At 40.6% G+C, this 21,573-nt stretch overlaps 1 protein-coding gene across 1 annotated transcript in view; it reads left to right on the top strand.

Annotated features, from left to right (window-relative positions):
- Nucleotides 1–21,573, top strand: part of ST6GALNAC5 (ST6 N-acetylgalactosaminide alpha-2,6-sialyltransferase 5) — a 69,961-nt gene that overhangs the window by 38,624 nt on the left and 9,764 nt on the right. Inside the window, exon 3 of the mRNA XM_085298185.1 lies at nt 16,767–17,176. Coding sequence (XP_085154311.1) covers nt 16,767–17,176 — 410 coding nt within the window. The remainder of the gene's footprint in view (nt 1–16,766; nt 17,177–21,573) is intronic.

Raw genomic sequence — 21,573 nt, 5'->3', positions numbered from 1 at the left:
GATCAATTTTTAGGGTAGCTTGTAACATCTCTCTCATTTGACATGAAGGATTTGGCTAAGTGTTTCAGTGAGATGTTTACAATCTCACTTAATTTTCCTTTTCCTTTTCCTTTTCCTTTCCATAGTCACTGCATGAGTGCCACGTGTGCCAATTAGGAGGGAGAGTGCCCAAAGGAGAGGCATTGGGGCGGGGGGGAGGGATCCTGACCCTAACACAGTTTTGGGTGAGTGTGACGTGCAGCACTTCTCAGTCAGGACCCCTTGGACACCTGGGTGGAGAATAGATGCAGAGCTGAGTAAGCAGCAATAGCTCAGCTGTGGTAGCTACCAAAGCCTGACGTGAGCAACCACAACCGCACTTTGCACCTTCTCTAGACRTGACAACTCTGCAAATCCAAGTCAAACCATCAAAAGTTGGGTTCAACCAAATATATCATTTTAAAAATCATAAGATTTAAATACTTACATGATATTTGGTGTTTATTTTTCCCTTTGCTTTTGGAGTCTCATTGACTGCTGAGCATTACACTTTTCGGTTACTCTGTCACTTTGAGAGTCAAACTTGTTTGCTTTTAATCCCACCGCTCTGTGAGCTGAGGATTTAAGGAAAGTGTACAATATTATGAAATATATAGTAAAATTGTAACAGTTGGCAAAATAGTAACGTGAGTAAACAGATTATCACTCTAAGGCTACTACACGCAATAACTCTTTTTTTTCTATTGGTGGTGCCTAAGTCAAGAAAGATCTTACACAGTGACCAAAAAGGAGATTTACTAAGGTTCAGCAAAGCTCTTARTTTGCAGATTCAAGTCATAAGCAACCTGAACTCTATTTGTGAGAGAATAAAAAAATCTGCAAATCATGAACTTGTAAACTTATCCAAGTTACCAAAATATGCTTTGTTAAAATAACAGCTGTACAAATCTTTAAGAAAGGGTGAATGCTTGCAGAAAACAGATTTTATAAGCAACCCATAGGCTGCAGTTCAGTCTTAGGAGGTGTTTGGTAGCCTTCTGCAAATAGCAAGCATAAAATTAACAGAAAGAAGCCTGAAATCTGTAGCAAGCCCAGCTGATTTCTATAACATCCTAAAATTCACATTCACATTCTGTAACATCCTAAATTGTTGATGTGCTCCCTCTGTCCTTCAAAATAACTTTCAGGGGTGTTTCAAATGAGTTCCTAATTTACCAGATGTGCTTCATTTATGTTRTATCTTTGCAATGGTAGAATATGCGGCATAGAGATTTTATCCTAGGAAATAAAGATATCCTGGGGAGTTAGCAACCATGAAAGAAAGGAGAAAAAAATGAAGAGATTGAGAAAGAAGCTTGGTGCAAAGGAAACAGCCTGGATTTGAGAGCGAAGTCAGTGCTGTCAGCCTGCCTTTGAACACTTGCTGAAGTGCATTAGACAGTTGTAAAACAGAAATTAAATCTCCCTCTTGAAAAACAGCAAATTTTAACTGATGCTGGATAAAGAGGAACATCCTGTGATGCTRTATGGCTCGTTTTCACAGCCAGAAATGTTAAATTTCTTCAGATATTGCAAGACTAGCATTTACCTCTTTAGTAAATAGAAATTGTGGCTTGTGAAAATCCATGTAGTAAATTGCATTTTGGAGAGCGTTAGCACCTTATGCAGTATGGAGACTTCTTTATCCTTTTTACCTGACCTACTAAGCAATTGTAAWTTTTTCTCTATTTAGTAAGCTTTAGCTGAGTGAAAAACTGCCAATTGTTAATAAAATAATCAAATAAGAAAAGACATRGTATTAAAATGAATGGTTAATATGTGGAAAATTATTCGATATAGAAATAAAATGCCTACGGTTCTATTAATTTTATCAGTGCATATAGAATGCACAATTATTATGTATAAGAATTACATATATCATGTGCAGCACACTGCATGGTATCTACCAGATCTTTGCACTGTAAATAATTTACATTTATTGCCAAGCAGAATCAGAATTTTCCAATCTCAGAGGAAAATGGTCTTGTCAKCCCATCATGTTGTCATTCTAACTGAATGCCTGGTAACCATTTCCACAAATGTAAGTCTAGACATCCAAGCTCTTTGCGGATGAGATAAGTTGTTTGATTCCTGGAGCCAATTTGCTAAAGATGCAAGTATCTTTCTTGAACTTTAGGTAGCGTTTGCTCTGGGTAAGAAGAACAAAGAGAATGCTGGTACTTGTTTATGCTTTGGGCTAATCTGGAAAGGACAGAATATTTTATTTATATTTTATATACCCCCTGCTACTACAGTTGCTAGCAGGGAGAAAGGAGGCAGTTTTGTACAGTGATACTCACGGTACTTAATTAATACTCACCAGAGCTAAGCCCTGTAGAAAACCACAGATAAGGTTTTTTGTTATTGAAAAGAAGAGATAGGCCAGCTAACTAGTACAGACCCAGATTGCTATGGATAACAACAGAAAGTATGTAGTTATTYTTAAGGAAGACAATGTATTAGTATATTGTCCTTCTATGGCCTTGKGTTGGTCATTCTGTACTTTTACTCAGCAGTGATAAACATATTGTAAAAAATTCCTAGATAATATATGGATAACTGGGTCTTCAGGTAGGACACAAAGCTGTTATTCCGAGTATGAGAGAAGGCTATGTGAATGTGCAAAATAAACACACAGAGCCAGATTCCTTCAGACTATATTCAGCTATACATAGTAAATATATATGTAATTCACATTTCCAYGATAAGGGTTTGCACACTGCGTAAAGCTTGCAAGTATGCTTCATAAGGAAGTTCTGCTGAAGCAATTCAGGGTGGTGATCAGGGGCTGTGATGTGTCACTCCKGTCATTTGCAAATCACATGGATACAGAGTTCCAGAACAAAGTTGGTCTGACATGARAAGATATGCATTGAGCTTGAATATATACTTTGCATGTGGTACGAGTGCTGTGTCTGTAATGCAGATGTCCTCTCTTAAGGAACATTCGCTTCAAAGCATTATGCAAACAACGGCATTACGGCTGGCGGCTGCAGCAGGTCCTGGCCGTGGCCTGCCCTGCCCAGTGCAGTTGCCCCAGTATCATCCACCAGCAAATGCTTTGGCTGCGATCCCACTGGAATGGTATTTTCTGCCGAGTTAAAAATAAAGCCGTTGGCTAGGATCAGTGTGATGCCCCACGGGACCCTTTTGTGGCTTCCAAAGCTGCGGCATTGCGCTTCTACGTTTTGTGAGCCCAGAAGGAAAGATGAACCTGGTTTCCTTGGGCTGTCTGAGGTGCCACTAGCTGGCAAACCAGAAACATCTCCCCTTCATGCACRCTAAAGGAAGCAGCAAGGAAGACACGTCTTTACTGGCTCCAGGAAGGAGCTTTCCTATTCATGTGTTAGTGAAGGCTACGATTTATTACAAGCTAGTGTGGGCAGAAATTAGTCACTYGTGTGGAGTAAGTTGTTTTCTTTCACATGTTTTCTCTGTTCCTGGTTTGTAAGCTTCTGGCATGTTCCTGCCTCTTGGAAGAGGCATTTGCATTTTCAGTTTGTGTGTTTCTCTTTTTGGTTTTGTTCTGCACTGGCAAATCAGAGTAGAAGAGAGATGAGAATTAAAGGAAAAGATGTTGAGCACAGCCAGGGCTGCCGCAGGAGAGTTTGGGTGGTGTCTTCAGATACTACTAGGACACCCAGACCCTTTGGAAATACATCCATGCATGTGAATGAAATATAGAAAAGCTGAGGTACTCGTCAAGGGCCTGATGAACGTCATGTGTCACTTTTTGCACTGAATAACTGCGGACAGGTTGCTACTTAAAGTGAACTATTGTAAATGAGGAGCAAAGATCTAATTCTGCCTGATACGGCTTATTATCCATCTGCGAGATTAAATATGTATGTTGTACTGCTTCAGGAGCGGCACTCACCTCTAGATATCATGCTCCTGGATTTTTCTACTTTTTATGTGCAATTATATTTTTATTCCATATTTTGGCAATAGAAGGCTTAGTCATACACGTGAAAGAAAACATAAAGTCACAGATATCGTGGCAATTATCTGTTTTATGACRATGTTAGGGCTTTGTCTTGTGAGCGCCCTGCAAAATGCCTGACATTCATATCTTAACTAATTATTCAATGAAGGATTTGGCAGGTCAGTCAATGGGAACGATGTACGATGGACTAAAATTGATCACACTTCATTTCCCATCAATTGGTGGAGCAAATGGGAGCTCAGATGATAAGTTAGAGTAATTGCCAGTCATTTTTGGGCTTATGCCTTCATTTTCTTTTTCCCCAAATGAGAAGCCCCCAGACTGATGAAAGTGGATGTCCTCTGATGGTGATGAATAAAGCAATACAGTATTTTTGTAGCCTCTGAGGGGTGTGAGGCTATTTCTAGTTCCATAATTGATGCTGTTGCATAGTCCTATAATCACCTAACCTTATTGGATTGTCCCCATGTGAAGATTTGATTTCAAATTTAGTAATCATTATACATCATTTATTTTCACATAGATTACAGTTTTGTCTGTAAAGTGGCAGGATTTCACCCCAAAGCACTTCGCATGTCRCGCTCTCCACTTCTGTTCTTTTTGGATGAGCTTGTGACCCTTCCAGCTTTGCTGATTTACTAGCAATTAGGAGGCTTCCATGACAGATTAATTGTGGCCTTTCAAAGAAAGATGAATCAGGTGTGTGACCACAAAGAAGTGGTACCCTAGGACCTTCCCTTAATATAGGAACACAGAGTTATATCTCRTGATATCTAAAGCAGGACTTGAGCCCACCTCACGCTCCTAAATCCAGCTGTAAAATTGCAGTTTCAGAAGTCTTTCCTTTGCTGCTGCCTAACCCTGGAGGCACAGAGACCACGGAGATGTTTCCCTGTTTGACTCTGAAGGGAACAAGACACCTCAAGTTCTTTTCCTCTCTGGTGCGAGTTGTCTGCTTGGGATACGGAAATTGGACTTTTTTTCTCCTAGATGCTCTATCTAGCAGAGCAGGTCGACTGTACACTCGTACAGCCAACCTGACCCCCTAAAAAGAGGGTTGAAGGAGTGGTGTCAGCTACCCGTAAAAGTCACTTCTTCCTAACACCATTATCCAGAGGCTACTCTRTGCTTGAAGGATGGGGCTTTTGCATGCCTTCTAGTTTTTAGTGTTATATTATTTTATTCCTGTAAAAAAAGCTGCTGCTTTAGTTTTTGGGACAGCCATCAATTCCTTTGGAAATAGTAAATATTCAAAAATAATCTAGTTTTTATAGGACCAGGTATTTTTACATTTACAAGCTGTCCTTTGAAAATATATTGATCGCGTTTTATTTGCTTTGCCAGGTGTCTATTGCTTAATTCTGATCAGGRGGAGAAAAATCTGATTTCTGATGTGGAACCATCCACATGCTAAACAAATACATATTGAACCAAAATAAACTATCTTAATAACTTATTTTTCTAATTAAATGCAAATGAAGCATCCATTGCAGTCTTTCAAAACAAACAAAAACCCCGGTGTGTTTAGCATGTCAAAACAATTTGTGCTCTGTTCAGGATGTTACAGTAATTAAAAAGGAAACTAGCTGAGCCTTCAGAACATGTCCCATTCTATGAAATGTCATTTAATTTCTATTTAATTATAGTAGTGCTGTAGTGTGATTATTTTTTGGTAGATGTGCTGCATTACTGCTATTTTATGTGTTTTGGGAAACAGAACACATAGTCCAAAGCGAATGACTGGGACCACCCTCCAGCTGTACATGCTGACGTGCRTATAAAGTCTGGCTGCTGGTTTCTGCCATCGCTCCTATGGTTTTAAATTGTGACCCTGGAGAGGTGAGGTTTGCCAGAGATGCTGTTAAGACTGCTTGATGAAAGCTTGYCCAGGTGAAACTACAGTTCTGGGCCGCTGCTTGGCTCAGGCAGAGGTACGGGACAGTGACCAGGAAAGCTGGTGTTGATTAGAGAATTTAAATTTTCCTGATGACAGATCTAAGTTAGATGTCCAGGCTTTACGTATTGACAAAACGGCTGCTGTTTAATGGTGATTTAAAACACGGAAGGGTTAAGGTRTTTTGAAAGACACCTGCAACCTAGCACTTCTTCGTGGTGATGTCGAATTTTCCTTTTCATTCTTCTACCACCATTATCGCCCGTCATCTTGGAGCACTTCGGGCTGTTCATTCAGTGCCACTAAAGAAAGACATGCCATCAACGGAGCTGCTTTCTTCTGAGTTGTTTCTACTCCTCCTACAYTTTTCCCCCTTCCTCCAAAAAACAGAAAAAAAAGAGCAAGAACTATTTTTCTTTAGTGTCACTGCGGGTAAAATGCACTCTAAATGACACAGACATCACATTCAAGGAGTACAATTTAGGACTATTAGAGTAAAATATATATATAAAATACCCACAAACCCTTTGGGAATTTTGTGTGCCGCACTACTTTACCTCTTTCCAGGATGTTTCCTGACTACTGCTGCTCACTAAAAGATCATTCCTTTTTCCCTGGTCTCTGTGATATCTGTTCTTAAACTCCCGCTTTGTACCTTCTCTGTAGCACACCCTTCTACCCTGCTAATTCCCTGGCCTAATCTATTGAGTAACTGGGATTTTAAGTTACATCATTCCCCAGTTTTTTGATAAGCTACATGTTTAAGTGAGGAATATTACTAACGGGTGTTAGCCAGGTTCCTGGGAATCACCCTTCACTCAAATCAGATGATGGTAAAATAGGAATATAAGTATTTATTTGCCACAGCCATAATAGGTGGCAGAGTTACAAATGTCTGTGAATTAAACAGATACCGAAGTGGAAGAAAACCCTGCTTACTCTACATCTAGTAAGGTCCAATCCCCTCTCTCCGTGCACCTAGCTGACTTGCTGCCAACTCCTTCGTGACTCRGTTTTTCAAGGATTTGCTGTACGGCTCAGGTTGTGTTCCTCGAGTGAGCCCGTCTTTCTCTGCAGCCAGCTTCTTACCTTGGTTCTTCCAGAGGCTCCAGTGAACTTCAGCCTTTTCCCCCCAGACTTATTTCCCTCTGATYTATTCCAAAGATAATTTTGAGGCTCCTGCTGTAAATTGAAGACCATCTCCTCTCTTCGGGGAATCAGCTTCCACATTGGCGGATAGGGCRACATTTCTTATACTTGATTGTCTGACTAACCCTTGTGATATGGGCGTTTCAGGGCTAAATGTTTCCATCCACTGACTCTTCAGTTCTGTATTAACCTGCACGCTGACAAACAGGCTAGGTACAAACATCTGAATAGGATAAATATGTGGTTTTTTTGTTTGTTTGTTTTGTCTCTTGATCAGGTCTGTGAAAAGAGCAATCAATGATTTGGAGAGAGAACATGTTAGGAGTGCTTGAGACCCATCAAAAAAAGAAAAAAAGAAGCAGACCCAAAGCTGACCCCCTAATTTCAGAGGATTATTTTTGATATTTAGTTGTAGTCCAAAAGTTAAAAATTACAGCAGTCTGTGATTACAGATATAAATATGAATGTTACACATCTGTCCTCAAATTGTTTTGCCTTCATCTAGTTTTAGTCCAAAACTATATATACAAATATTTTAGCTTAAAACACTCTCTCATTTCTACATATGTGCATGGGAGAAATTTCCAGTGACTTTGTAAAACCAGTAAAAATCCAGTACCGGTCTCCAGTAGAGTTGGTGAAGTTCTGTTGAACCTGATAACCTCCATAAAACATTTTAAACTCAATATCTTTTAGCAAAACTCAGATTTTTAATCTGATTTTTTTCACTAATTTCTGACGTAACAGCACATCGGAAATTAGCAAGAGAAAGCGCATCAGAGTGGAGAGCTGGCATCTGTTCTCAGAGGGACAGAAGTAAGGAGCGTAGAGCCATCTGGGTTAATACGAAGTAAACTGCTGAAGACTACGTGGAGCTAGTTGTACAAAATTGAAAGACTTCAGAGGATACAGGCAGGCTGGATGTTTTTGAAACTAAGACCTTTGAGCAAAGGAATGAGGAAGTTTATTTTTTTAATTACAGTGTACTTGAGTGAGATAGAGAAATTCAAAACAAAATACGTTCTAGAGAAGACTTCCCATGGGGTCAGGACTCTTCCTGATCAGACATTTGGTCCCAAATTTGGTCTGGCCTGTCCTAGAGACTCGGCATGCTGTGTTGGTGTTGCCGTGCAGAAACCCAGTGCCCTTGGACAGGTTTGCCTATGTCCTTGCAGCTCCTGGCACGTCATTGCCCTGTAGAGATACAGCTCTAGTCAGAGCACAGATGCATTTGGATGAGCAAAGGGGTTTCACAGCAAGACACAAATGCTTTAAGTTGAAAACGGAGGCATGGAGTTTAAGGATCAGTGATGCTCGCCTTTAAAGCTAGGCTAGATAAAAGATTGCTCAGAGTGACCCTGTGAAGTTTGAAGTATCAGACAAAACCTTTCACAGCCCTGACAGGTGCAGAGGGAGCAGCTGAGGGCATATTTCCATGAAGCATTTAAACTGCGAAGAATTGCCAAAACATACCTGCACACACAAAAGAAGATGCTGACTTGAAAACATTCTGAAGCAAAAATCCAAACTGTTCAATAGCTTTTCCGTAGACCCTTGAAATACTCCAATTTTCTGAAACTTCAGTGATAAGTTTGCACAGTTGAGACCCCATCCTTGTAGCTTTATTACATTTTAGTGCAAGTGCTTCTGCAGCGGAACAAAGTAAAGCAGTTTGATGTAATATGGATGTCTATTTGCACTCCTTTTAAGATAAACATTAGGCAATAACCATTTCTTTAGAACCTGTATATTGTTCATATGATTCTCTCTCTTGTGTAACAGCTCATGTTCATCAACGTGATACATTCCTCCCTGATTTTCCAGTTCTGTCTTTCATTGAGGATATTCTTTTCTTTCTCTGATTGCTTTTTCTTCTTAGGCCATTACTCTAGTTGATAGCTTCAGGTTATCATTGTATCCTATCTCCCTCTCCAATAAGCCTATGATTGATACTAATCTTCCTCATGGGACACATTTATAGGATGCAGGATGGAAACTACTCTCTAAATCTTAGCTTTATACGTGCTGACAATTTGCAAGGTTGCACCTTATATTCACTTCAGGTGGCTTAGGGGAAAACATCAGCACCTTGTAATCATACTTCCGAATAAAAAATGTGGCCCGTATACTAAAAGCTATCTTCTTGCTCAGGCTCCTGTGCAGCTCCAGCTGGTATTTTACATGTTTGGGGAGGGCCTGGTATCTACAGTCAGTCAGTCTCCTGTAACCAAACCCATGCCTGCTCTTTCCAGTGAGAAGAGCCATATTTTAATTATTCTAATGAAAGCTTTGACTAGCAGGCAGTCCCCTGAAAAAGAGTTAATGTGCTGGAAAACACTTCACAAAGCAGAAGACTCATTGACTAATGTGCCTAACGGTACTTTTTCTAAAAAATTATCCCAGTGAAAGCTTTATGGAGTGCATTTGATTTATTTATTTATTTATTTATTTTTGTAATATGGCCTCATGTTTTGGAATTGAATTAGATTTGCCTAAGGACCATTTGAAAATAGAATTATTGTATTTTTGCTACATGTTTTGTAGATGCCTGCCAGTATAGTATCATGGAAGGCAAAATATGCCATTCCTCTGAGAAATAAAAACAAGGGCAGTGATCACTGGTCTGACAAATGCATTTGCTGAAGTTTGGCTATTTCACTGCTTCTACATATTAAATATCTGAAGGCAGAGTCCAGTTATTTAATTAACTCAGGAAAATTGGTGGGAAATGAAGATGCTAATGTTTGCAGTCTTTCCACAACATTTGCATATTCAAGCTCCACAGCCTAAGAAACAAAGAGAAATAATAAGAAAGTCATTTGTTTTATCTTTTATCTTTTTAAACAGACATGTGTTTATCTTCATAAGCAGACTTGCCAGACCTTTTTTGAATTGCAAAGTTTTGCTGCAAATGCTTGTTATTTGGATTTGCATAAGGATTAACAGTGTTGAGAAAGTGGTATCTCCTAACCTTCTCTGTTTACTTGTGCAATATCAGTCATTGGGTTACAGTGTTTTAGGGCAATCAGTGCTTTTAGCTCAGTGGATAATGCAGTTTGTTTTCATGGCAGATTCTCTAAAGCTCCGAAAGTCTACTTCAACAAAAATTATAAATGTATTTACTCTGGGGATATTTTTAAGACCTCTCAGTATCTGCTAGTATAAAGGTTAAAAGATGAAAAGTGCTGAACCTTAAGGTGACGACCTGAGCTAGAATGTGTGTAGTGTGGAATTTAAGCTGTGTTCCCTACCTGAACATAGGTATGAAAACTGCATGGTCAAAGCAAAATCATGTCTTAGATCAGGACTTGGCACCGCAACACCAAAACTCTGAGACCTGAAAAGAGCGAATACCACCAAAGGCTGAAGCTGCTCCTTATTCTAAACTCTCTGGATGTTTTAAGTGGTCTGGTATATTCCTTTTTGTTCCAGCTTTTTATATACAGAATTGCTACATAATTATCCCAATTTACATCTGATTCATTCTTGCCATTCAGAGACTAGTTTGAGAGCCTCATTGAATAGGGTGTCAGATGGGACTTGAAAATACCAAAGCAAATTCTCAGTACTTATGTATCTTTTATTAATTTTTTTCTCTTTTTCATATTATTATGATAACACTGTTTCAACCTCAATATATGACAAACAAAAAAAGGTATCAGGGAGCTTACGTTATTTTCATGTGATCAGGTACCCCAAAATAGCTGTATTTTGGAAATCCTCAYGTGCCCAGCACATTCAGTAATGATACAGGTTGAGCCGCACCAAGTTGCAGCATTGACTCAGAGACCAGAAGTTAACTTGGAAAATGAGAAGCTTCAAGGCTTCCATTCTACATTAAGGTGATTGTTGGGAATTTTTCAAAGATTTGGCCTTAGCATCATAGGTCTTCTAGAAAAAATACTACGGAAGGAGACGCAGCCTTTGAAACAACACAGTACTGCTTGCTGCTCGTACCTGCAGTGAAATGGCAATCATGGGCAGTTACTTCAGGTAGGTTAAAACAATACTGTGCAAGCCAGAAAAATACKAAGTCTAATGATTGCAGATCTGCTGCTGCTGTAAGGGGGAGCTTGAGCCACGCAGCCAGCTACAAGGCTGGTGAGGAGGCCGTCGGCCAGCTAACGAGAGGCTACACGGGGCACCTGTTGTGGCATATGGAGGAACACGTGCTCACTGGGAGATTTCCAAACATAGCATTTAAAGTACATAGCATGAGGTAAACACATGAGGCGGCTGTGGACTGCAGCTTATGGATGCTTAAGAGAAAGGTATTAACCAGTTAAAAAGGACATCCTGGAGACCTGCTGGAAGACGACAGCCGCTAGCAGGACCGGCTGCGTGTACGTAACAGCAGCTGCAGCTTGGTTTCTGCAAATTTGGTTTGCAGGCAGTTGAGCCTCACTGCTGCTGTGTCAACAGCAATATTCATTGCATGCTATGAGTACAGAAACCTGAGTGCTGGAGGTGATGGCAAGAGAAGGTGGAGCCATGCGGAGGGACAGGGCTCTGCGAGCAGGAGCACCATCGGCAGCGAGCCAGGGGTGCAGAGGAGGCTGGGGCTCGGCAGAGGCCAGCACGCCCGTCGCGACGGGGACTCTCCTCGTGGCCGCTGGAGAGAGCAGGGAAGGAGCAGCCAGCCAGTCATCCCCAGCCAGCCACTTGTCAGAAACCTCAAAGTTGCCCAAGGCTACAAGAAAGTAAAAAGTTTTTTTTTTTTTTTTTTTTTTTTTTTTTTTTTTCGGTTTGGTTGTTTTTTTAAGCTTAGGACAGTGTGTGCTGTTCCTGGCCATGTGTTAGTTCCTCAGTGTTGTTGCCACTGGACGAATGATCTCAACCCTGCAACCAAGAACCAGCCACAAGTAATAAACAACACTGAACACGAGGTAAAAGCAGGGTTCATTTAACATCCTTATGAAATGCTGATGAAGTTCTGTGCACAAAGCACAGAACGCAAAAAGCAGACAGTGAGGTAGTGTACAGGGTGTTTCCTAAAGGCAGCCGTTGCACTTAGGAGAGGCGCTATATGAAGTAGGTAAGGTCGATGTGGAGCTCCTACTAACAAAATTCACTTTTGGAAAGAAAGAAGGAAGGATAAAAGGCAAGAARTTGCTCTGGAATAATAGGAAAGACAGGAGCCTCCTGAACCAGTAGGATGATTTCTTTTAGAAAAAAAGTACAAATTTCATTTGTACTTTTTAAACCACTAATATGGGTCCTACTGAATTCAAGTGAAAATGGGAAACTTTACCTTTCTTTACTTATTTTTACCACTGGTTTTACTTTAGCAGTCGATCTGGGAGTTGTATAGCAGGTTGTTGATATGGTTCAGGGTGAAGAAGACCTACCATTTTTCTTTCATTCTGGGTCAGACAGAAGACAACCATCCTGATACTGGGTAATAACATGCAGTGTAAGAGGAAAACAGAGCTGTCAAGTATTCCAGCCTTATGGCATGCTATTAGTAGCAGCCATATTTCAGAGTTACTTGAGCAGTCTTATTGATGTTTTGCACGCTGCAGTCTCAAATGTTTAGTTAAAGGTCATTCATCCATAAGAAATATGCATATTCTTTAACCTTTCTTGGTCTCTCTTGCTTTCTCCCAATACGCCTTGGAAATCATCTGCAATACTTCCAGCTGGGTCTATTAGGAATGCTCCTGATCATGAAGGGAGAGGGGTCGTTTTCTCAGTAAAGAGCTATTCTTGATTCCAGAATATCTACTTTGGGGCAGGGGAGTGGGGCAGGTCACCATCGCCAAGATAAAATATATATTTTTTTTAATTTCTGGAGAGGAAATTTTTATATTACTGATAATGGAATGATCTGAATATAGGGTTCTGAAAAGTAGGTCATTAAGTACTCAGCAGGAAAAAGTGTGTTTTCTAGTGTTCCTAATTTTACTGGAGGGGAGTTGTCTTGTTTTCTAATTCTTGGCTTTAAAATCAAAAGTCTTTTATAACAAGAAAGAAGAAGAAAACTGATCATTTGATTTCACCACAACGAAAATAATTATCTCTAAGAGTAACATATTTTGAATGAGAAATAACATTTTTCCATTGATTTCTTTCAAGCAATAAACTGTCTGAAAACAAAATTTTTCTATTATTGTCCAACATAGATTTTACAGTCAATACAGAGCAGAGATTGTCTGAAATTGGAAAAACACAGAAACAATTGTGRCATTGGTTTGGGGTTTCAGTTTGTGGGTTGGTTGGTTGGTTTTAAACAACCCAGAGCTATGTGATACAGCAATAGCACTTACTGGGCATATATGAGCCAAAGCTCACAAGAGTCACTTTGGCCCGTGACACTTCCAGAAGTGCAGGTTGCACTCACTTGTTATGGCCACCACGGTGCTGTTACGGGCTTTATCAGAACCTGGCAAGGTTCACCTGCTTTCTTCATCACCTTGGTATAGCCCATCCATCAATGAAAAGCAGAGGTTGATTTTGCCATCTTCTGCAGTTCAAGCACACTGAGCTCACTTTTGTAAAATCTCCTTTCTCCTTCTCTCCACCTGTATTTTAGATGCCTGGAACTGAGAGAGAATTCAGACAGTTTGGCTGATTCTTGGATCATTCACTCAGAAAATGCCCTGAACATTGATGTGACTTGTTTGTGTTGTGGAAGTAGCCGTGTGCTGTGCCATGCTGTGCTAGGTGCTGTACGTGTAGTTCAGGGAAATGTGGCTGGATATTTCACACATGGTGAAGGTGGCTGGTGATGATGGTACTGTTCRGTGTCCACAGCTTTTACATGAATTGTATGATGTATTTCAAGGTAGTGAATACAGATGTCATGAAACCCACCTGCCTCTCACCTTCGCCCTTTTCTGAGCATTTTGAAGYGAGGCTAATGGCCTACGGATTGCATTTCCTACCTAAAAATATAACCTGTATGTTTTGAGTTTGGTTTTGGGGGGGTTGCTTTTTTTCTACATACCACTGTAATAATTACATTAGCACAGAGCTTTCTGTGGAGTTAATGTTCCTCTGGTTTAATGGCCCCTGGTTATTCTCAGGCCATCAACTTTTCCCAGCTGGTCATCAATCCCAAAGAAATGTCTTGTGCCTCCATTATTATTGCTTAAGTAGGTGACATTTGTGGTACAGCTGTTGCCTCCCAATGAGATAATACTACAGCCAAAAGCTTTTTTCTCCTTGCTTTCAATATTGTCAAGGCATTATAAACAGGTGGTATGAGACTGTGGGTGCAAGTTTTGCAGATTTGGRCTTTAATGAATCTGAGTGAGGCCAGTGCAAATGACTCACCCTGAGCAGCTACAAGGTATCAGCCCTCATGCATCATTCAAGAATTATTTGGGCAATACCTGAATGTTTCTGTGTGAAGACTTTCTGGCCARAGGAGCAATTTTGAAACAAGATCTGGGRCAGATGTATGGTGTGTGGGGAGAGGGTGTTAATATTTTTCTTCTTGCAAATGTTGAGTTTCCTAACAATTGGTGGTTTCTCTTTAAAAGAAACAAGTTAAGTTGTAGCTCAGTAGGCTAGAAGCCAGGAGAGATTGTTGGGTGAGAATGTCTTGCTATGTGGATATTCAAACCCCTGCGAGTTAACAGTGGTGCTGAGCACGTTTCCTTTAACCTCATTAACACTTCATCTTGCTTTTCCAAGCATGATGGTGGAGCAGCTAGTTCACCTTAGAGCCTTTTGCTAGGTAATTCATCAAAGTGGCAGATGAAAGCCTGAAGGAAAATACATGTAAATACTGTTAGGAGCCTTGGCTCAGAAAGCCATGAACATTTCTACCCATATCGTTAGCTCTGGATTGCAATACATATAAATGAAAGAAAATGGATTCTTTGTTTGGAGAAGATGGGGATATAAAGCTTATTGGTGATATCGTTATGCAAATTGCCTGTATTTTTAGTTATTTCATCTTTAATGAAAAAGCACATAATCATTCATTAGCTAGTCTCACAGAAAATAAACTCAGACTGCATCCATGAAACAACATCCTAYATATTCTTTCAGAAACTTTAGAATTAAAAACAAGTTAATTAAGTCAAGCAACCTATTCAAATCCTGGAGACCAAAGCATTCTTAGACAGGGGACTGAAATTGTCTTAAAACTTAGGCTATATCTTGTTTTYGGTTTTATTGTTTTAAGTTGTTCATCGCAGCGTACTCATTTAATCGTTTCCTATATATAAGTTGTTGATTRCCAAGTGTAATCATATGTTATGCTAGTCTCATTTCTAATAAACTTACAAGTATCCATTTGGAGATGTGCTAGCTCTGGTTGTAATGGCATGGACAACTAGTTGCCATGTGGWGCCACAGAGTCTGATCTCAAGAGGTGTCGGGGCCTATGTTGTCACRGGTGGTTTAGGTTGCTAGCATCTACCACAACCAACAAATACTCTCCAGTCCGTAGTATGCTACACGATCAGGCCAGTGCAGCAGTGCCAGTGCCGACTGCTCTCAGCATATCGTGTCTGATAGGGAGCTTCTTGAATTAAATAAACCAGATTTTGATAGGCCAAATTACATGCCAGAAAGGTACCGACACCTGAATCTACAAAGAAAAGTAACTTTATGGTTAATGATGAAAATAWATCTGATAGACCTCCTCAGAGAAGATCAGTAGATCCAAATGTTCTTCCAAGAAACCTAAGACTGGTGAGAAARCCACAGTTCAGCTGGCTTTTCTTCCTCTTCTGGAGAGCCATTACGAAAGAAACGATAGCGTGTCAGGTCAGCACGTCGCCCGAGACAGGCAGTCGAGACGGGCGTCTGCCTGGGCAGGGCGCAGAACCTCCRTGTTCTGCAGTCGCGTGTTACTGTTCTTGAATATTGCAGGTTTTCTTTCAGAGAGCCCCACCGAAGAGGTGCACCCTCAAACACTCTTGGCTTCCCGGTTTACTATATTCTTGTTAGGAATAAGCCCTTTGGGGATGCTGTTAGGTAATCTATTCCYCCTTTCTAGTTTTCATGCTGAGCAGCAGATGCACTTCCATACTCCTCTTATTGACATATATTGGTGGCATATTTCAGGAACATGATTTATAATGCGTTTTCATTTTCATGAAAGCTTACTTTATTCTCATGATTCCAGTAGGTCAGGCACTCACTGAACATACGCCTCCTCTTCCATTTTATTGCATAACTTTTAAACATGACCTGACAAGTAACGAAAGTTCAGAGTACTAACTCACTGTCATGTAAATATATGCACTGAGTAATGACCAGATCTGCCTGTTGAGCCACAACGAAGGAATGAGAGCATCTCAGTGGTTATGATACTCACTTGGAAAAAGTACGGAAGGACTGGACCAAAAAGTTTCCTCCCTTAGCTAAATGTTCTAATGCTGGGGCTGAAAAGCTATTCACACTTGTGGTGTCTAGCACTGGGCTTACAAATGATTATTTCTTGCAGAAAATGGAAGAAGGGGAATCAAAAATAGTCTTTATTATGGCTCACACAAGAAGTACTAGGCACCAAGGGACACGAATGATGGTATATGAAGGTTAAACGCAGGGGAAAAGAGGATTTAAACAATGGTCTTGACTTTACTCTCCAAAGGAACTTTGTTTAAGGGCCAGATATACCTCCCCCCATAGACAAAAATGGGTCCTATTTATTTGGGAAGACTGCTAGGAGAGGTTTATGTAAAGTCCTCTGAGATTTTTCTATACATGCCATGTATATGTAAAATATTAGTTACAGTCATCATTTATATAGTGAATGGGAAGGTGTTTACAGCTAATTTTGAAGTATGTGTGTCTTTGCAGCCTTTAAAAATGCACTGCAAGAGCTGTGCATTGGTAACCAGTTCTGGACACCTTCTAGGAAGCAAACAAGGTGACAACATCGACCAGACAGAGTGTGTAATACGAATGAACGATGCACCTACTCGAGGCTATGGAAAAGATGTGGGAAACAAAACGAGCCTTCGAGTCATTGCACACTCCAGTATTCAGAGGATTTTACGAAATCGCAACGAACTCTTAAATATGAGCCATGGAGCTGTATTTATCTTCTGGGGTCCCAGCAGCTACATGAGAAGAGATGGGAAAGGCTTGGTATATAATAACCTGCAGCTGATGAATCAGATACTGCCTCAATTAAAAGCATATATGATTTCTCGCCATAAGATGCTTCAATTTGATGACCTTTTTAAACAGGAAACCGGGAAAGACAGGTGAGAAACTTATGTGGATTCATTTGGGGGATATAATACTGTGGTATAATAATGTACTTTATATGCATCAGTTTCACAGCAGTTCAGAGGGAACATAATTCCCATTAAATACTCTGCTTCATGAGCTATAATATGATAGGACATGCCAAGGAACATCACTTGTAACATAAGTAAAAAAAAAATATGCATCAAAATAATTTACATTGAGTATTGCCTCATCAACTTACAATACCAGAATCAGGATGTATTGCTTATATATCCAAAGTGGTAGGAAATGTTTAAATCTCACTTTAGTGTAATATACCTTGAAAGCTTTCTACTGATTCTGAAAAATCAAAATGGATAGGTTATGTTTTCTTATAGAGGAAATGCCACCATTTTGTGAATTATAATAGTTGTTTATTCAATTTAAGCATTCTTGGAACATTGTGGCTGTAAAGCTTCTTGTAAAACAAATAAACATTATTCATACATTAGGTGCTTCTGAACAGTTCATCTTACATTTCCAACTGGGAAAATGAAAGTTATTATGATAGTTACATCTTTATGAGACTGTTTATGACTTGCAGGCTGATCTTCAAATCAAATTTTTAATAAGTGACCCACTGCAGGACTTGAGCATTTTCACATATAATGTTCAAAAATTGGCATTTAAGCCAAAGACTTCCTGGAGGGAAATACATTTATTTTTAATGAACTCATATTTTTTACATACTAAATATGCAGCTGTGAAAAACAGAACAGGGTCCCCACTTAGGTACAAATGAAGAGGTAGGTTTATTGCGCAGTAACTCCTGGTGAAATTTTGCGTCTCCACAAATACTGTATGTGCACACCAAAGCCCAGCAGCTGGGCTTGATCCTCTGTGGCTAGGGGATGGCAAAGGCAGAGCCAGTGACACAGTGAACTGCTGCATCCCGTTACCTGATGGGGACTGTATCTTCGCTTTGCGTTTGCTCTGCCTGTCCTATGCYGCACACTTTGCTTGCAGAGCTCTGTTCAGGCATAGTGGATCAAACTAAGTATCTAAATTCTCAGCCAACTTACACTAACACTAGAGAGCACAGTAGCTGTTCAGGTCTTGCCATTAAAGGCCCTCTCCTCTGCGAATCTCTTCCTTTGCTGGACCTAGGAGGAAGCGTAACAAAGGGAGATGCCCGGCCAGCTCAGCTGCGTTACTGTCTTTTCCAGATTTGTTCATCCAGAGCAGAGCAAGCGAGGCTGTTACAATCTGTGAGAACTGAGCAGTGTAAAGGATTATCTGAACGCCCAGTGTTTAGAGGCGTTCGAGACGGAGAGCAGCGGCAGAGCCGTAACGCGTGCTGCCAGCAGCCGGAGGGCCAGGTGCTGCGCACAGGGAAGCACGCGCTGCGATCGCTCTTCTGGGTAGCACCGCTTGCAGCCCCCGGTTCTGAGGAGCAGCYTACTTTCCCTGCATCAGTCTGGCCAGCTCTGCAGTGGGCAGCCAGGATCCCACCCCCCTCCTGACGCCGGCTTTGCAGTTGGTGTTTTCAGGCAAGCTGCTGCTTCTGGCTCTGCATCGCCTGCCTGGACCAGGCCTATAGCGGATTTCTCTCTCTGCACAGGCACCAGGCCCAGCCTGGAGGAGCTTGAGGCTTTACTGGCGTTATCACAGGCTATCTCAGGCTCAGTCACGGGCACCCTAAACTCCCAGTGTGAATCAAGGGTGCTTGGACGCTAGCAAAATTCAGCCCCATAAATAGGTCTTGTTGCATTTAGGAAACTGCAGGCTCTGCTGTACAGCAGCTGCTCCTTTAGAGGGCACATACAGCATACTTGAAGGACTAAAATGATGATTAAAACAAGAGATGAGAATAAATGAATAGGCAGCACAGCGAGAGAGGACGAAAAGAAACAGGAACAGTATGGAATTTGTAAGGAAAAACAATTTACATAGCTGTGGGAGCAGGAGCAGAACATTGTGCATCCCAGAGTGTTCGTTGTTCACTGGGAGGTTTCTGCTGAGCTCTCTACATTAATGCCTACAAAAAACAAAGGAGGGAGAGGGAAGTCTGACTGCAAGGTTTCCGTACTCAGATCATTCATTTCTGTCTTGAAAATGATGAGAAAAATATAATTGGATGTATTGTGCCATATGAAAAAAAAAGCTGATTTTGAGATGAAGGGAAACCATCAGAAAACATTGCCAGTTAAATAGTACAGTGAATGACAAAGGCTGCAGAACAATATACTTGGTATTATAAAGTAACTGTACTTGAAAATAACTTTATAATTGAAATAAGGGTACATTAAGAAAATATGATTCAGAACCAATATTACAGTAATTAGATAAAGGAAGCATAAATTAAGTAACTGCAGGAAGAGTATTTCCATAGAGATTATAAATGAGATTTTGGTGGCGCAGAAAGGCCTTTAATTGTAATTTAGTGTGCACTACAGAATTATCAGCACAGTGGGTTAGTTCATCATATAAAAGAATATCTGATAATTCCCCCTAATAAGCACATGACAGTTCTTCATATTCTTTCATTATAGCTGATAAGGTATAAAAAACAGTATGCTTTTGTGGGAATCTTGTTCAGATCTTTTATGAAAAGGCAAGACATTGTAACCCGATCCTGCTGTCCTATAGAGGTGGTATCTGAAGAGTTGAATAAGTTGAATAAGTTTTTAAATCTTTATTCCATTTCTTGGCTTTTAAACTAGTTTATTTCAAATCAGTTACTTTCCTATTTATTGAAAACAGTAAAGGACAAAATAACTGTTTGTAAGTAAGTGGCACCAAACCTAACCCAGCATGTAGCCGAAATAGCTTTCCTGGCCTGGGCAAAGGCTAGCCACTCAGATCAGGGTCTGAATGTAACTGTTCCCTCGGTTTTGGAAAGTAAAATCTAGTCTCCCGAAACCACGGCCTTGTGCGTGCTCTCAGGTACGCTAGCCTGGCTACGTACCTCAGTTGCCTAGTGATTCATAGGCTCAAAAACTCTCAAGCAGCAGAAAAGCAAATTTTTAAGCTATTTCCTGCCTTTCCTGTTCCTAATAATTTTGAGCCAGAAATTATTTACTGTTTTGTATTGTTGTAGTGCCTGAAGGTCTCTGCCGAGCTCATGACTCTGCTACTACGCTGTGACAAATTGGTCCAAAAAATGCTTAAGTACAAATTCAGAAAATAAGTAAGCCCCCATGATTTGGACTAATTAGATACTTAAATCACAGCATATTATTCTCAAAATGCTAGCCTGGCCTCAAAGTCTGCATGTCAGGAGCAGCAAAAGCATACAGGTACTTTTCAGGAGCTCACGTATTTACCAGGTGACCCATGARGGACTGGACAGACTACTTAGGCTCCCTCAGCATCCTTTACGCCTTTTTGATTAAAGAATTAATTCCCTTGTGTTTACAATAGCCTAGTTCACAGAGCAAAAGGGAGACCCTGGTACTAAACATTTCTCAAGCCGAGTGTGTTTAAAACACCTTCCTCCTCCTGCATGGGAGGTGACCAATTCCAAACCAACTTGTTTAGCCTTAGCTCAGGAATCTGCGTGACATGCTCGTKCCTGCTCATTTACGATACTAGTGATGCTGGCACTTGCTTGCAGTGGGTGTGCTGGGTTTAGGGCCCTGCTTCCAAGACTGTTTTGTATTCAGGATAAGTTAAAAATTACAGGATAAGTTACAAAAGTGGGACTGGGCACTGGGGTCAGGACCTTGGATTCCCCAGGTGAAGGCTCTGATGTAGAACATCATGTTCTCTCTCGTGTACTTTCTTTGGGCTCAACGAATTTCACAGAGGTCAGACAGGGGTATACAGGAGTGGGTTAATGTAGATTCTGTATTAGTACTATCTGATGCAGCTTGTGTGTTATATAAGAGCTCTGCAATGACTCAGCTTTAATAAGAGGTGAAAGGAGTACCAGCCAGCCGCTAGGACAGTCCGTACTCAAGAATATGAGCCTGTCTTTTTTGGGAAGCAGATAACATGAGCTTTTAACTTCTCCTTCCTGAGGTATTTCTCTAAATGACTGACTAGCCATGAGGGAGCGCTGCTGCTTCCCCTTTCAGTGGTCCTTCAGAGGAGACCTTGCAGGGGATTATTTTTTTCTGATTCCAGAAGAGGACTGAAGGCTGTAACTCCATTTCTGTTACAGCTGCATGACTTGGTCCTGTAGGGGTGTCCCATCCTTTGCCACTGCACCTTTAGGATGCTCCTCACTGGCATTTCCTTGATCATCCCAATCCCAACTCCCCCAAGGCTTTCAGGGTGAGTAGGAACTTAACACAGGACTGGGATGTTCAGTGCATGTGCCTGGCAATCAGTGACCATTATAATACCTAGAGAGATAATACATAATATATATATATAATATATATTATAATATATAATATAATATATAATACATAGAGACAGGCCTAGC

The sequence above is a fragment of the Rhea americana genome, unplaced genomic scaffold (assembly GCF_003343005.1).
Source record: "Rhea americana isolate MKP2758 unplaced genomic scaffold, rheAme1 scaffold_136, whole genome shotgun sequence".
Classification (NCBI taxonomy): domain Eukaryota; kingdom Metazoa; phylum Chordata; class Aves; order Rheiformes; family Rheidae; genus Rhea; species Rhea americana.
This window is presented reverse-complemented; position numbering and strand designations above follow the sequence as displayed.